The 18,057-nt window shown below is 45.3% G+C and overlaps 1 protein-coding gene across 2 annotated transcripts in view; it reads right to left on the bottom strand.

The window, feature by feature from the left end:
- Nucleotides 1-18,057, bottom strand: part of LOC143845233 (cadherin-10) — a 167,914-nt gene that overhangs the window by 54,611 nt on the left and 95,246 nt on the right. For both annotated transcript variants that reach the window (XM_077353460.1, XM_077353459.1), the window contains exon 3: nt 3,028-3,322. In XM_077353460.1, the coding sequence (XP_077209575.1) occupies nt 3,028-3,322 (295 nt within the window). The remainder of the gene's footprint in view (nt 1-3,027; nt 3,323-18,057) is intronic.

Genomic DNA, 18,057 nt, shown 5'->3' with positions numbered 1-18,057 from the left:
GTGCACAAAATACTGAAGTCTGTTGGGATGAATTCACAAGTCCAGGATCCTATCTACTTCATACTGCATGAGTTCATCTATCATCATAGGAACAGGGTTCTCAGAAACAGGAGGCCAACCATCAGGGAGCGGGGTGCATTTAAGTAAGCTGGAATGGAACACAGGGTGCACACTTCTGTAAGTCTTAAATGTAAAGGTAACGGTATCTCCTGTGCAAGCACCGAGTCATGTCTGACCCTTGGGGTGACGCCCTCTAGCGTTTTCATGGCAGACTCAATACGGGGTGGTTTGCCAGTGCCTTCCCCAGTCATTAGTCAGTTTTAATCCCACAGTCACTTTAGCCACTACACATGGCACTGGGAAGGGACCCACAAAGGGTTTGGCTAACTTCCTACAGGGTTGGCAGCACTTGAGATGTTTAGTAGAGATGCAGACCATGTCTCTCTCTTGCAAAGGCAATTCAGGAACTCACTTTTTATCAGCTCGCATATTGTAAGCCTCCCTGGTGGAGTTCAGAGGAGACCCCAAGTGTGATCAAGCATTTTTAAAGCAGCGAGCCCATTCACAAAGGTCCGTAGGGCTGTCAGAGGTGACCTCAAGAGTAGGCAACAGCTTTGCCCTTACACCATACACCACATCCAAAGGAGACATTCCTATGCTTTGATGTATTGCACTATTAGAGGCATATTCTGCAAATGGGAGGAGTTCAACCCAGTCATCCTGTTGGTTGTTACTGTAGCCTCTTTGATATTGTTATAACACCTGGTTAATCCTTTTTGGCTTGGCTATTAGTTTCTGGGTGGTAGCCCAAGCTGAGACACTGCTCCACCCTCAGCAGCTTCAAGAACTCTTGCCAGAACATGGCAGCAAATTGAATCCCCTGGTCTGATATTACCTTAATAGGTAAGGAATGCAAATGGTGTAAGTGCTGCACAAACTTAGAAGATAGAGATGAGTGATCACTTGGCTCAGGCATCCCAAACTTCCACACTGGGGTGCTGATGGGTATGCCTCCTGTACTCCACTTGGTCATAGTGCCATTCTATGGTGGTGGTGCCATCCTTTGGGCCAACCTTTGGTGGTGCCATCTTTCACAGTCACCCCATTTTTCAAAAGCTTCAGATCCTCATGCTCGGTGTAGGACATGGTGCTGATGCTGTTGCTGCTCATGGAAAGGTGTTGGAGAACAACATTTATGAGTTAACAATCTGTGAAGTTCCCATCGATATTCCCAATAAGCAGACTTTTGATGGAAGAAATCTCTTTATTCAGGTTCAAGCACAAAAAGACTTCTCCAAGTTCTTGCTAAGATTAAAGCATGCCTACCCAAGTATCCCTATATCTCCAAACCACTTCTTCCACCCCCCACCCCCAGTCTAGCTTCAGACACGAAAAATCCAGATGATACCCTCCTGTTCTCTTTTCACACCTACCCAAAATTAAATGACTTGCCAGACACAGCAGCCTGGTCTGGGCTACAAAGACACAGAGATAAATGGAACCCACGCACCAATAGGTGTATTACCTATACCTCCCAATGGAATGGCAGAGGCAGCAAATATCCACCCTGAACACACCACCTTCTGAATTCTAGTTCAGTGGTCCCCAAACTTTTTATCACTGGGGACCGGTCAATGCTTGACAATTTTCCTGAGGCCCGGGGGCAGGGTAGTCTTTTGCCGAGGGATGTCACCGCCACTTGGGCCCCTGCTCCACTTGCCTTCCCACCGGCGCTCCTGACTTCCCGCTGCCCACTGGGGGGCACTATCTGCAGCAGCTGCGCAGTGCCACGCCGAGGAGGAGCCCCAGCCATGGTGGCCGCTGGAGAGCACCAAAAGTGAGCCGGCAGCAGAGTGGCAGGGCAGCCCCCGAGGCAGCAGCTGAGGAGGAGGACGAGGAGGAGCCATGGCCTGGTATCAGTCCCTGGCCCAGGGATTGGGGACCACTGCTCTAGTTGACCCATTCCAGTCACTATTTAAAAAGACAAAATGAAGTCACAATAATCATGGCCAGTGCATTTAGTTACATTGATATATTCAACGTCTTGACACTGGACTTGATCTTCCACTCTTCCTGCACATTCAGCCAGCTGGGTGACCTTGAGTCAGTTCTCTCAGAGCTCTCTCAGCCTCACCTACCACACAGGCTGCCTGTTGTGGGGAGAGGAATGGTAGGCAATTGTAAACCACTTTGAGAGTACAAAAACAAAAAACAAAAAACACAGCTCTTCTCTCCATTCAACATGATTGTTTTGTCTATGCAGGTCCTATGATTATCAGAAAAGTTTATTGGGTAGTCCAAGGGGACCCCCATCTCCATTTTTCACCAGCAGAAAACCTGGTTAGATCCAACTCATTATCTCCCCATCAGAACTCTGAAATTCCTTTCAGTTTAGAACATTCTCCTTGGTGAAATCCTGCCTAAGGAGGTGGTGATCTCCCCCTCATTGGCAGTCCTCAAGCAGATGCAGGACAGATACCTATCATGGATACAAATTTAGAGTCCAAGGTATGAATTTTCTTGTGCACACACACTTCCTCAGATGCAGTGTCATGGAGTGGAAGTAATCAGTTCAAATTTATAGGTAGAATGTAAGAATAAATTAACATACATCATAATGAAAATGGCTAGAAGGTTCCAGAGATAAATTGGGGGGGGGGGGAAACAGCCATTTGGATTTGCTTGTATTCACTTGAGATTGAATTGTACAGGAAACACTTGGCCCCAATAAAAATGCAAATGTCTACATTAAGAGAATAATGGACAAATAGATCGTCAATTGCCGACAGCAAGTAGCTGAGATCTTGCCCTTTTGCTCCCTGCTTGTCCCCCCATTCATGGACACTTTAGGCTGATACAGCATTGAGTTGGACTAGATTGCCTGTATGGCCCTTTCCAACTCGATGATTTTGTTCTCTGAGAAGTTAGCACAAAACATCACCCTGTCTTGCCACAGCTTAACATCCCTGCCCTGGCTATATGTCAGCACTGAGAAGCATTCGTTTCACATTTAAATGTGATACTTACCAACCATTGACATTTCAGGAACACTTGCAATATAGACTTCTTCTGGGAACATGGGTTCATTGTCGTTGATGTCATGGATTTTGATGACGAACTCAGATTCTGGTTCCACTGGCCTGAGCGTTCTTCTGTTAATAGCCTGGGCACGGAGGGTGTAGTACGCTTTCTCTTCCCTGTCGATCCTTCTTGTGGCATGAATGTCACCTGTTTTCTCGTCAATAACGAACAAAGTGCCAGCTCCATCTCCTGACAGGATGTACTTGAGGGAACCATCTCCTTTGTCCTGGTCAGAGTGAAGCTGGAGGATTAAACAAAAAAAGTGGGTGAGGAAAGAAAGAAAGAGTATAGCTTTTAATAAAAGAGACCCAATTCCCCAAAGCTGTTGTGACCAAGCAGTAATATCAGGGCTCTCTCAGCCTCACCCACCTCACAGGGTGTCTGCTGTGGGGAGAGGAAAGGGAAGCCGCTTTGAGACTCCTTCAGGTAGAGAAAAGCGGCATATAAGAACCAACTCTTCTTCTTCTTCAGTAATATCAGGGCTCTATCAGCTTCACCACCCTCACAGGGTGTCTGTTGTGGGGAGAGGAAAGGGAAGGCGAATGTAAGCCACTTTGAGACTCCTTCAGGTAGAGAAAAGCAGTATATAAGAACCAACTCTTCTTCTTCTTCTACATGGCAGTAAATCTCTCAGAGCACATCAAACAGCCAGGTAGGTCCCTTTCTGTTTTGGTTGATGCCACACATAGTGCGTGTGTTGCATTAAGGTTCTCCTTCCTCAACACCCTTAACACGGAAAATACTCCTACGAGTTTGGCTCTCATGGCAGATTTTAGGGTTGTTTTCCCCCTCGACAACACCTGTTCTGTGCGGTGGAACATTTGTGTCACAAATCTTGAAGAAGGATTTTATGTTAATGCTGACCTTTTCTTTCCTTGCAAAAGAACCTATTAAACATTCACAACCTGCTGCGTTCATTGTAAATTCTCTGAGCAGATAAAGGACGTGGCAGGAAACATGATAATTATGGGAAGAAGCATAGCTGGCATTAGTGTTGCACTCTTTTCTTTCCTTCCTAGTATTTCTTTCAAAAGAGTAAATGGTGAATCTGCATAAAGCAGGGAGGGAATACTGGAGTTCTGTCACCATGAACTTAGTATATTGCTTTTTAAAAGTGAAGATACAGCTGGCGTTGATGAACTGTTGACGGGATACCTGGTCATCTGAAATCAAATTATAGGTCAGTGGATGCTAGCGATGCCAGCTTCCTGAAGGGACCTCTGGATCCCTCCAAATTGAAGCTCAAGCAGTCTGCAGCGATCTGTTCTCCCTGAAGAAAATCTTTGGTGGGTGGACTCTATGGCAGGGGTAGTCAACCTGTGGTCCTCCAGATGTTCATGGACTACAATTCCCATGAGCCCCTGCCAGCAAATGCTGGCAGGGGCTCATGGGAATTGTAATCCATGAACATCTGGAGGACCACAGGTTGACTACTCCTGCTCTATGTCACAGAATACTCCATGTACTCCACTAAGATGCTTATCTTCTCCAGGTCCCAGCCCAGATCTCTACTGCATCCCCCACTGGGGGCAAAGGAGGACCTGGTAACCCTAGAGGTAGGCAATTCACAACATGGTTATCAGACAACACTAGAGCATCTTGCTCAGGGCCAAAGTAAACTATTGAGATGAGACAAAGGCAGCATTACATGGCGCTCAGCTGACTCCTAGGGCCTCTGCCTAAGTATCATCTTATCCCTACCCTCTCATTTTTGTTGTAAGTACACCCACATCTTCATGTATAAATGTTGCTGGATTTACTTGGAATCCTACCCTAAAGGTTGCCCATCTCCACTGCAATAGGAAAGAGCAACAGCCCAGTAGCACCTTTAAGGCTACCAAAATATGTCAGAGGAGGAACTTTCGCTCCCTGCAACAAATATTGAAGACCTTGAAGAGGTGCTACAGGGCTCTTACGCTTTTCTGCTGGGGCAGACAGACAAACACAGCCACCCATCTTGATCTGCCCCTGCTGCAGATGGAATTGCCACTACTCCTTCACCAGCTCCGTCTACTGAAGAGAAGGTTGCCAGGCTAAGATTGGGAAATGGTGGCAGACTTATCAGACTTATCACAGACAGTAGGCTGATCCACTCAACCAGAAGAAACCCCCTAATACAGAACTGCTCCAAACATGTGTGCTGCTAGGAAGTCAGTCTTTATTGATGGGGGACCATAAGGTGAAATAGGACAAGGCATGGTAGGCACAGGGAAGCATTGATAGAGACAAGGAATGGTAGCCCCCTTGGGGTTATATATTGTTTATTGTTGGGGACTGTATGTTGATTGTGTGTAATTTAATTAAAAATAAATTAAAAATATATAGGTGAGCAGTTTAGGTGGGAAGATGGGTTCACATAGGAAAGTCTTTTGATCTAAAAGGCGGGAATCCTAGGAGATATCTAGTCTGCCCTGCCTGTTGTTTTCGGCAGCAAATTTCCAGCACCTATTAGACAGACCAAGGACACTGGGAGATAAGAGTGAGTTCTCATGGGGGGAGGGAGAGGGGGCCTTTCTGGGCCATAAAACTTTGTGACAGGAGGCAAGGGGAAGGTTCAGAAAGAATGTCAGGAACTTTGCAGCAGGGAGGGGGGACGATTCTCAGTTAACCTCTAACTCAACTCTCCTCTGGAAAACAGGAGGGCAGATATGACAGGGGAGCAGAAGAAATGTTGTCACACAACTGACAACACTTCAGCACCTGACCACAAGTCTGTAGTTGGGACAAATTGGGTGATTTCATTTCCAGGTGACTCCAGAAATGACATCATGGCATGCCTGGTGATTCTGATCAAACTGTTTCCCCATTACTCCTTGCTCAGCTGCGTGATGGTGGGTAGAGCCAGCACGGGAACAGGTAGCCTCTCTTACTGAAGAGCTGAAGCTAGGTGGTGAACAACTTCATTCATAGTGGTGAGGGGACCATTGCTCAGAGGCAGAGGATGTGGCTTGCATGGATCTAGGTGCAATCTCTTATATGGCAGCTTATCAGGTTTTAGTTCATGGGGCTGAAGCTCTGGAGAAGTATTGCCTTTAACAAGAAATAGTAATCACTAATAAGGGGTCCAGTGAGCTGACTCTGTGTAAGACAGATAGCTCTTACGTTATTGCTGTCAAAAACAATTATCCTCATTGAATGTTACAACAGTTCTTTAGTAAACCTGCTCTGAAATGGCAGAGTAAATCCAGATAGCGTTCTGAGGAATATGTAATTGGGCTCCACACTCTCTTTGCATTCCATTTCATTCTTAGCATCTTAACTTAGTTACATTTTCTTAAAATTTCACAAAATCACTTCTTCCAGGCCTCAGTGACTTTGTGAAAAAGAAGGCTTTGTTTTAGTGATGATTCCTTTTTACATTTAACTAGAGGTAAAGCCCGTTGCACCCAGGGAAAGAACAGGGCCTAGGATGCACACCATTACTGTGGCGTTCCTGCAGGCTGGCTATATGAAAAAAGTGGGAAGGAAGGAAGGAAGGAAGGAAGGAAGGAAGGAAGGAAGGAAGGAAGGAAGGAAGGAAGGAAGGAAGGAAGCCGGGCCCCATGGGGATGGCGGGCAGCCTATACTCCTTCTCTTGCCACCCCCCGACCCTTGTGGCCTCACCTTCAAATCTCAAGGAACATTCCCAACCCATGGGCCACCAACCTCAAGGTGTGGCCTGGAAATCTCTTGGAACTGGAGGTCACCTGCAGACTATAGAGATGAGCTCCCAAGGGGAAAATGACTGTTTTGGAGGGGGGACTCTGCAATGACAACTCATCTCCTGGCTCCTGGAGATGAAAGAGATACTTGGGAGGGGGGAATTCTGTGGCATTATGCCCCACAGAGATTGTGGGATGCCAATATCCAGTTGGCACCTGGAGATCCAGGCTCCAGAGATCAGTCCCCCTGGAAAAAAGGAGTACTTGGGAGGGGGGAATCTCTGGCTTTGGATCTTATGGAGGTGCAGGGATGCCAGGCCCCTGGTGGGATACAAAGTGAAATGCCATGTGGCAGAAACTGATAATAGCAATAAACATCAAAATAATTCATCAACTTGCCACAGTTTCTTCCTTCAATGAAAACATTTAATTGATAGCAAAATTTGCTCAAAGAACAGAAGAAATGCATTCTTCAGTTCAGTTCAATATCAAAGTAAATAAAAACAGTTGTATGTTACAAACAAACATGAAAACATCGGTTGGCAAAGAACTTCCAGTTGGTTTCTTAATTATTGCTTCTATGTCAGCTTTTCTCAAATTTTTAGCAATGAGAAATCCCTGAAACATTCTTCAGGCTTCAAAAAAACTCAGAAGTGGGATTTCCAGGTCACAGCTGGAGGCTGGCATAACTGCCCTGTTAAGGGATGCCATCCTCCAGGTGGAACCCAGAGAACCCCCGGAATGAAAGCTCCTGTTCAGATTACAGAGATCAGTTGCCCTGGAGGAAAAGGCTGCTTGGGATGGGGGCTGTGTGGCATTCTACACACACACACACATACATACAAAGTGGGAGAGAGAGAGAGAGAGAACACAGAAGACTAAAGCATTCCTTTCTTCTGAAATAGCTAAACTGCCTAATTGTAGAGAGAAGAAGGCTGAGAAATCTTGTTTGGACTGGGAATCTTGGACAGAATGTATAAGTAGGCAACACAAGTTGCCAGAGTTAATTGCTGGTTTCACAAAAGAAAAAGGAGTGCTAAAATTTTATATCTTTCCCCTGCTTTTGTTGATGAATGGATTACCCAAGTAAGTATAGTAAGATCTGTGAACTGCTCGATTCATTATGCTTTCGTTCTTTCCTTTGTTTCTCCCCCCCCCCTCGAAAACAAGATACCTCATTTCAGTAAACTGTGAAAGCAGTGGGAAGGCTTTCTCTTTCTTTCATTTTCTGTTTCTCTCTTTGTAAAGTTGTGGTATTGTATATTCTGTACGTTCTATATGTTTGTTTTCTTTATGTTTGCTTTAAATAAAGAAATACATTTAAAAAAAAAGAGAGGAATCTTAATTTTTTGTAACCAGCACCTTGAGTCTCCTGGAGTCTCCTGGGAACATTACTGTTCTTGCAAATATTTGGGTATTACATTCAATGAAACACTAACATGGAAGACACATTTGTCAAATTTACGAGTAGCTACTACGAGGAGTTCAAAATCCTCAATTCTTTGATGCTCGGCCTTCCTTATGGCCCAACTTTCACAGCCATACATTGCAACTCAGAAGACCATAGCCTTGACTAGACGCACTTTTGTTGGCAGAGTGATGTCTCTGCTTTTTAGGATGCTGTCCAGATTTGCCATAGCTTTGAACTCTGGTGCTTGGACTGCAAGGTGAACAAACCGGTCAGTCCTAGAGGAGATCAGCCCTGACTGCTCCTTAGAAGGCCAGATCCTGAAGGTGAAATTGAAATACTTTGGCCACCTCATGAGAAGGAAGGACTCCCTGGAGAAGAGCCTAATGCTGGGAGCGATTGAGGGCAAAAGAAGAAGGGGACGACAGAGAAAGAGGTGGCTGGATAGAGTTACTGAAGCAGTTGGTGCATACTTAAATGCAGCGGTCCGCAAACTTTTGGCCGCTGTGGACCGCTGCTCCGGAGTGGGGGGAGAGGGCGGCCCAGGGGCCTGCGCACGCGTGGCAACCCCAGCGCATGCGCGTTTGTGCCGCCGCCATGCCGGCGACCGCGGCTCCCCTCCCCCCCATGCTGGCGGCCGCGGCTCCTTCTTCCCTCCCCCCCCCCCCCGAAGCGAGAAGCTTGCCAGGCCGCAAACAAATCGGCCGCTAAAGCTAATCGGCTAAAGCGGCCGATTAGCTTGCGGCTCGGCAAGCTTCTCTTCCCTCCCCTCCCGAAACAAGAAGCTTGCTTTGGTGGCCGATTTGCTCGCAGCCTGGCGAGCTTCTCGCTTCAGGGGGGGGGAGGGAAGAAGGAGCCACAGCCCGGCGCCAAGGTTTTCGCAGCCCGGCACCAGGCCGCGGCCCACGGGTTGGGGACCACTGCTTAAATGGACTCCGGGAAATGGTAGAGGACAGGAAGGCCTGGAGGATGATTGTTCATGGGGTGGCGATGGATTGGACACGACTTCATACCTAACAACAACAACTACAAGGAGTATGGAGCTTGTACCTTTTTTCTTCTCAAGAGAGGGCTGTTTGGTTGACCTTGTGGTAGTAAAGTACGATCTTCCATGTTATATGGAGCAGAGAACTCTGGTTGGGATGAGCAAGTGATTAACAACTCAGAAATAAATCTCTTTATGAAAAGGATTTTAATGCTTTCCAACAGATCTCCAATGGCCCTTAGGAAGGCCGAGTTGGGATTGCCATCTTTAAGGGTGCAGGTTAACCTGATCACCCTGAAATACTGGATGAAGTGCACATAAAAGAACGCTGGCAACTGTGTCAGTGTTGCCAGCGTTTAAAATTAACTTCCGATAGTGATAGAACTTGCTCAGTGTCCATACATAATATTGCCTTGAGATATTCAGTCCCCAATAACCTAAAGCTCAGTGAAGGAGCTCCAGAAAGGGATGTCAGCTGAATGCAATATTGGATGGTGATATAAACTTCCCATTCTAGAACTGCCAAACTCCTTGAATATTTTAAGCGGTTCCATAATAGATCCTTGTACTTAGAGAGGTTGCCGTATTTAACATTTAGGATGGCATTTACCCATTTAAGGGTTCAATCTTCACCCATAGCAGTACACAGAGGTCGGTTCTCCCATTTTCCTATATCCGAATGCATCTGTTTATGCAATATGGAAGTGGTTGAGGACCTTACACACTACGTGATGGATTTCCCCCTCTTTACTCAACCAAGAGGCAATAGAATCCTCCCCACCACCTTCATTCTTTCCAAAATTGAAAATCTGATTATTTTCATTGTCAGATAATGATACCTATGTGACTAACCGAGTTGACCTGTATGCTCTTGCCTCAAGGAAAATAAGATCGAAAGATAGTTAAGATTTTAACTATTAGGACTTTTTATACTGTATGGCTTTATATGGTTAATGTTAATTTGTAAAAAAATCATTATATGACAATGTTTAAATTTTCGTTGAATTGTGAGTTCTATATGCATATCTTGATCTATTTTGTATGCTCCTTTTCATCTATTTGAAATGGCCTATGGCCATCACCAGGAGCCTCTTGTGGCGCAGAGTGGTAAGGCAGCAGACATGCAGTCTGAAAGCTCTGCCCATGAGGCTGGGAGTTTGATCCCAGCAGCCGGCTCAAGGTTGACTCAGCCTTCCATCCTTCCGAGGTCGGTAAAATGAGTACCCAGCTTGCTGGGGAGTAAACGGTAATGACTGGGGAAGGCACTGGCAAACCACCCCGTATTGAGTCTGCCATGAAAACGCTAGAGGGCATTACCCCAAGGGTCAGATATGACCCGGTGCTTACACAGGGGATACCTTTACCTTTATGGCCATCACCGATCAATAAACTGAACTGATTTCACATCAGATCAAACAACACTATATGACTGAGCCTGGTTCAGGTAAAGGTGTGTCTGAAATAACCAGTGGGAATAATCTGGGCTCCCCTCTCCCAAGACAAATAAATCACCAATAAGCAGCCATGCAGTGATGTGCCTAATGGCTACATGTACATACTAATTTTATTATATTTTAAATGTCAACAGCAGCAACAACTTTTTGTCTGTTAGCAGCCTGTTCAGCATTTGTGTATAATAAAATGCATCCTGGATAATGTACACCAGCCGTGTTGAGGAAATGTAGCAGAAATCCTTGTAATAAAATTTTAAATGAACCAAGAAATCATAGCCAATGCAATAATAATATTAACATTATTAATAATAATAAATAACAGATTTTACATTTCTCAGAGACTTTTTTCATGGTTTTAATTAAGGATAGAAATGGAAGGGCAAAATTTCTACCCGCTATTTCCATGAAGAATGGTTACTTTGCTGTCCCTTTCAGTCAAGCCAACCAATGGGGAAAAAATCAATCACTATCCACTCTAAATTCGTCACTAAAGAAGAAAAAGTATGACATAAATGTCAATAATATATTAATAAAATAGATCTTCTCAAGCACAATTGGTTATGTTAGGATGATGGCGCCACTTCTGGGGTTTCTCAAATCCTGAAGAATGTTTCAGGGGTTTCTCTCAGTAGTAAAAAGTTGAGAAAGGCTAACCCAAAGTCATCTAGAGAGATTCATGGCAGAGTGGGGAATTGAATCCAGGTTTGCCAGATCCTAGGCAATACTCTAAGAGCCTCTTGTGGCGCAGAGTGGTAAGGCAGCAGACATGCAATCTGAAGCTCTGACCATGAGGCTAGGAGTTCGATCCCAGCAGCCGGCTCAAGGTTGATTCAGCCTTCCATCCTTCCGAGGTCGGTAAAATGAATACCCAGCTTGCTTGCTGGGGGGTAAACGGTAATGACTGGGGAAGGCACTGGCAAACCACCCCGTATTGAGTCTGCCATGAAAACGCTAGAGGGCGTCACCCCAAGGATCAGACATGACTTGGTGCTTGTACAGGGGATACCTTTACCTTTACCTTTAATTTGTGATTTAAGCCAATCATTTACACAAAAATTCTTTTTTGGGCTTCAGTTACCTGTCCAGCCTTCTCACAACTGGGGTAGGCAAAAACAACTCTATTACAGTTTTAAACACTAGAGGGCATCACCCCAAGGGTCAGACATGACTCGGTGCTTGCACAGGGGATACCTTTACCTTTACCTTTTAGGCAACACTCTAACAACTACATGTTGCAGGAATATCAGTATGCATCATGTTTTTAGCTCCTCAGAAGCCTTAGTGGCCAACAACATCCACCAGTTCCACTGAGTCTGAAACTAAGGCATAGGCAAAGTGACTAACAACTAGCAGAGCAGTGGAATCAATCTGCTGTGGTTGGTGGAATAGCAGCCTAGTATTGGGGTGACCTAAACTCAAACTTCTACTAATCCAAGATCAACGAATAGAGTAACCAGTTCCAAATTGGAAACTTGTAAAGATTTTGGGAAGACAGGGTCCTCAGTGGGTTAAAATGTCATGGAGCCCACCCTTCAAAGCATCCAATTTATCCAGGATAATTGATTTATGTAGTTTGGAGATGAGCTGTAATTCCAGGGGATCCTCAGGTTTCATCTGCAGGTTGGCATCCCTGTGAATGGGTAACCTTAAGAACATATGAGGAGCTGGGGCAGTCCAGCATCCTGTCTCACAAAGTGGACAACCAGTTACTAGGGATGGCTGACAATAGGTCTTAGAGGCCAAGGCCTTTCCCTGATTTTGCCTGCTGGGACTGGGAGAGATTTGCTGCTTCTGAATGTGGAGGTCCACTTTAGTCATCATGGCTAATAGCCAGTGATGATCATGTCTTTTATCTTGAATGATCTCTCAGTCTCAGCCAGGGGTGGCCAAACTGTGGCTCTCCAGATGTTCATGGACTACATTTCCCATGAGCCCTTTCCAGCATGGCCAACTGGCAGGGGCTCATGGGAATTATAGTTCATCTGGAGAGCCACATTTTGGCCACCCCTGGTCTAAGCTAATTTTCTAGTCACTGTGAAAAAATAAAAAAGGAGAAAATCTTCCTTGATCATTTGTTTGTTTAGTAAATGTATATGGTTCTTTTCCAGAAAGCTTCCTGAGGCATCTCACAAATTAAAACATGATCAAACTTTTAAATAAAGAAGCACAAAATTCCTTAAAATTAGCAAACTGTTAGAACTCCTCCAGTGCATTGCAAAGGCTTAAAACCTCTAGCAGTCTAAAATGATCTTTGGTAAACAGTCCTCAGGCTGGAAGATGATGCTATACATGATTTGAAATAGGTCAAAGTCCTTAGATAAAAGCCTGGGTAATTAAAACAAAGCTTTATCCTGGCATCTAAAAGATAATACAGTAAGAACCAGACCAGTCTCAAAGGCAAGGTTATTCCACAGATGAGATTCCGCCAGTGACGAATCCCTGTCTCCGGTTGTCATCTGCCTTACCTTTGCAGGAGGAAGTTCTCACCTGGTGGGCTTAGGGTTGCCAGTTCTGGGTTGGCAAATACCTGGAGATTTTAGGGGTGGAGCCTGGGGAGGGAGAGCCCTCAGCAAGGTATAATCCCATAGAATCTACCCATTTCCTCCAGGGAGATTTATCTTGAGTGATTGGAGATCAACTATAATAGTGGAAGATCTCCAGGTGCAACCTGGAGGTTGGCTACCTTAGACAGGTGGGCAGTACCATGTATGCAGTCTGAAGCTATTTCAAGGAAAGGCAGGGCAACAATATGATAGAAGCTGGCGCTGTCCACCCAGCCTGCAGGCCTGAATGTCTCATATCTGTATTTTTTTCCAACTGGTCTACTGGGGTGCTGTGTCTCCTACTAAAGACCATGCACCAGCAATCCCCTGACCACTTCCCAGCAATCCCCTGACCCCTGCAGCTGCTCTGAAAGATAGCAGGAGAGAAATGAAGAATAAAACACCATCTGCATGAGGAATAAAACACCTCATTTCTAGGAGACTCTAGAGTGGCATGATGTTACTTCCAGGTTGAGTTTGGAAATAATGCCATGTCATTGACGCAATGGAACCTCCCCTTGTTTCTTCTCCCAGCTCCAGGGCAAGAGAGAGTCACTCTGGTTATCCAAGCTGTGTGGATGCACTTCTACTGACCCCACCACCTCTTTCTACTGTTTAAAAGCTGGAGTTGAGACAGTGAAAATGAGCAAGAATCTAAAGGAGACCTGATGTTGCCAGAGGGCTGTTGCTTGGCATGTTTCATTAATTGCCTTTATTCAGCCTATTGAATCATAGAATAGTAAACTTGGAAGGGACTGCCAGATTCATCTAGTCCAACTCCCTACAGAATGTAGGAAATCCACAACTACCTTTCCACCTACAGTGGCTCCAATTCCATGTCCAGATGATGCTCCCCCTTACAACTTACAATGGTTACCTTTTCCCTTATTATTCTCAGCCTTCTAGGAAAGGAGATTATGAGCACATGGGCAGCTAATTATTAGGTTAAGTGGAGCTTGAGAGGCTAAGCAAGCACAAAAGGCTGGTGGAAGAAGGCTCAAAGAGCTCCACCCTCGACCAGACCTGACTATGTTGCAGGACAAGGCCCTGTTTAGGGTAGCTACCCTGTAGGTGGGCTGAGGAAATTAAGCGAGACCACACCCACCAGGGACAGTAGCATTAAATAGAAGAAGAAGAAGAAGAGTTGGTTCTTATATGCTGCTTTTCTCTACCCAAAGCGGCTTACAGTCGAATTCCCTTTCCTCTCCCCACAACAGACACCCTGTGGGGTGGGTGAGGCTGAGAGAGCCCTGATATCATTGCTCGGTCAGAACAGTTTTATCAGTGCCGTGGCGAGCCCAAGGTCACCCAGCTGGCTGCATGTGGGGGACCACAGAATTGAACCCGGCATGCCAGATTAGAAGTCCGCACTCCTGACCACTGCACCAAACTGGCTAATTAAGTGGATGCCTAGCATGAAGACACATGTCTCATAGCAACGGAATGATTGGTCACATACAATCACACATACATGCTCTCTATTTTGTAAATCAAATTATTTTCAAAGACCGCTGATGTTGTATGTATTTTAAACGTTAGTCATGAAAAACGTACATAGACAAAGTTTATCATGTTGCTTGACCAGCAATCAAAATATATTATTATTACTAGAAAATAAGCCTGCTGTACTCTAAATACAGTGGGCACTAGCGGCTCGTTCGCCCCCTCCCCAGCAGCGCGGCTTACCTGGAGGCGAGGAGTGCCGGAGTCCAAGCGGGTTAGTGATTGGGTGCGGCGGGCGCTGAAGCCCGAGAGAGACAGCGGCGAGTGGCGGAGGCTTTTGCCGGGCCCAGGTACTCCCTCGTGGCCGCGATAGAGTGAATCAGCAGCCCGGTACCGAGGCCTTCACGGCCCGGTACCGGGCCACGGACCAGGTGTTGATGACCCCCCTCTTCCTTCCAAACACTCCTAATTTGTGTAGGCAGCCAAGCCAATTTGCTTACTGCAAATGTTAGTTCTTTTTAAAAAAATAATAAAAAAATCCGAGAGCATACATGAATTCTGCCTGGTAAATGGAAGAGATGATATACACTATTTCCTGATTGGATTATATAACTTGCAATCAAACAGTATATGCTCTGTTGTTTCTATACTTCCATCCTTATCCTTACAAATACATTAAAAAGTACTGCATGGGTATTGGTTTTTATTTATTTACTTTCACTAAGTTCAGACAAAAGCATATTATAACCAAGTAAATACTCGCCTGTGCTCTGAATTAGATGGATTAAATAGATAAGGCATTGGGCTCAAATTATTAAGTAGGGGCAATTCAAAGAGAGGAGTTTTAATTCTGTTCAAGTCATGCTGACGTTCAACTTCTAATATTCTTGACTTCATTACCTCCTTAGCCCGAGTATAACCAAGAGTTAAGACTAGTTGCTGTGAGATTGTATGAACATTCTTTTTACAAGAGCAGATATCCATGGTGTGACTAGCAAATCAGACATGAAAGAAACTGAATGAATCCAGGAATTATTTTGAAGGCTTGTCGCCAGGGGTCTCCTACTGGCCAACTGCCAATTTTCTCCTACAGAAAGCAGTGGCAAGAGAGCACTGAGGGACTCCTGTATTGGCGATCTTTAAAACTGAACTCCTTTCTTCAATCTGCATGAAACATGAGTTTGCTTAAACTTCCCTCAAATTGCTTAGCTGACTCATGGTGACCCTGTGAATTAATGTCCTCCAAAACATCCTATCAATAACAGCCTTTTCCTACTCCTGCAAACTATGGATTCTTTTATAGAGTCAGTCCAGCTGATGTTGGTTCTTCCTCTTTTCCTGCAGCCTTCCATTTTTCTTAGCATTACTGTCTTCTTCTTCTTCTTCTTCTTCTTCTTCTTCTTCTTCTTCTTCTTCTTCTTCTTCTTCTTCTTCATCTTCTTCTTTCAATTTATAGCCCACCTTACTCCAAAGCTCAAGGTGGTTTTACAGAAAACATAACCCAATTAAAACCCCTCTCCTAAAACCAACAACCCCAATCAAGCATCAGGACAGCACAGTTCTTCCTCCCCCCCCCCCCGCCACCATCAACCAGAGGGGGTTTGCTCGATGACATAGCATAGCCTGAGGGGGCCCAGTGATTTTCAGAACCCAGCCTTGACCAAAAACCTGGCAGAAGAGCTCTGTTTTACAGGCCCGTCAGGGCCCTCAGCTCTCCTGGGAGCTCATTCCACCAGGTCGGGTTGAGGCCAGGCATGTTTCTCTAGGGCCATGGACATCTAACAGATTGGTACCCACAGAGCAAAGAGCCCTACAGGGGGCATTAAGGACACAAGCAGTCCCTCAGATAGGACCAGTGCCTCTTCTCTTCTCATAATGGGACCAAGGTACGCAGCCTGAATTTAATCATTTTAGCATCTGATTTACTCTAAAACAGACTTATTTGTTTTAACAACAGTCTGCGGTATCTGTAAAACCCAACTCCATATTTCAAAGGGATCAGCTTCAAAGGGAGCCAGCATGGCATAGCGGTTAAGAGTGGCAGCTTTTAATATGGCAAGCTGGCATGAAGCCAGCTGGGTGACCTTGGGCTTGTAACAGCCCTGATAGTGCTGTTCTGACAGAGCAGAAATATCAGGGCTCTCTCAGCCCCACCTATGTCACGGGGCGTCTGTTGTGGGGAGAGGAAAGGGAAGATGATTATAAGCTTCTTTCTAAGCAAATTTTCGAGCAACTATCTTTGAAAACAGCTGCATCAGACACTCCCAAAATTCTTCAGTTTGAAAAAAAAACAAACAAACCCCTTCACTCATTGGAATTCCAAGCCCAAAGTGTCCTACCTGAAAAATCAAGATCAACAGTATAATGTCCTCCCTAAGTCCTAGTCCTAGATCCAAAATAACAGTACATTTCCCTCCAGTGCACACCCTTAGTTAAAACTGTCTGGTTTAGAAATCTAATTTATTTTTGCTCCACAAACACATTCTTTCAGTCGCAAGGGCCTTAGACCATGGTATTTTCATTTTACACATCCAATTATTATAGTAAGTGAATATATGTTCCAGTTTTTCATAGTCCTTATAACCGATTGTCATGCCATTTCTTTAAAAAAAATGTACCCCTGTGTTCAGGTCACTGGCAGGTTGCTAAAAATAGCAACAAGAACAGATTCCTAGCAAATAGCCTCAACAACAACACAAACTGAGGAGACATCATAAGGTCACTAAGGCAGTAGTCCCCAACCTCTGACCTGGGGGCCGGTACCGGTTCTTGGATCAGTTGGTACCGGGCTACGGCTCCTCCTCGTCTTACTCCCCGGTTGCTGCCTCGGGGGCTGCCCTGCCACTCTGCCGCCGGCTCACCTTCGGTGCTCTCTGGTGGCCGCCATGGCTGTGGCTCCCCCTCGGCATGGCACTGCGCAGCTGCTGCTGGCAGCGCCTCCCAGTGGGTGGCAGGAAGTCAGGGGTGCCAGAGGGAAAGCAAGTGGAGCAGGGGCTCAGGAGGCGGCAATGTCCCTCGGCAAAAGTCTACCCCCCCCCCCGAGGCCTCAGTAAAATTGTCAAGCATTGACCGGTCCCCGGTGATAAAAAGGTTGGGGATCACTGCACTAAGGTGTACACCAGACGCTGCAACAGAAAGATGAAAATGAGATAGGGAACTTGAAGTCTGCTTGACCTGTTTCACTCTCATCAAGAACTGGAAAGTGTCTGTCGCAAAACCAAAAACCAACAGCTAGTAGCGAGTTTGCCAAATCAGCTAAATAAAGATATATCTTACAAAAACAACCCAAATTATACCATAAACATCATCTGCAGCTGTCCAATATAAAGTATCTGTAAAATAGGAATACCCAATAAAATATAAAGCATAAAAAGTATAAAAGGCCTATGCTTATAGCCGTTATGACAATCAAGTCAACTACTTAAAGATTTTTTTTCTGTCCAGAGTCCCCTTTATTCCAAATAAAGGTAAAGATTTGTCTGCTTTCAATACCAACAGGTTG

This window comes from Paroedura picta, chromosome 9 (genome assembly GCF_049243985.1).
Source record: "Paroedura picta isolate Pp20150507F chromosome 9, Ppicta_v3.0, whole genome shotgun sequence".
Classification (NCBI taxonomy): domain Eukaryota; kingdom Metazoa; phylum Chordata; class Lepidosauria; order Squamata; family Gekkonidae; genus Paroedura; species Paroedura picta.
The sequence above is the reverse complement of the archived record's forward strand: the minus strand, read 5'-3'. Positions and strand labels throughout refer to the sequence as shown.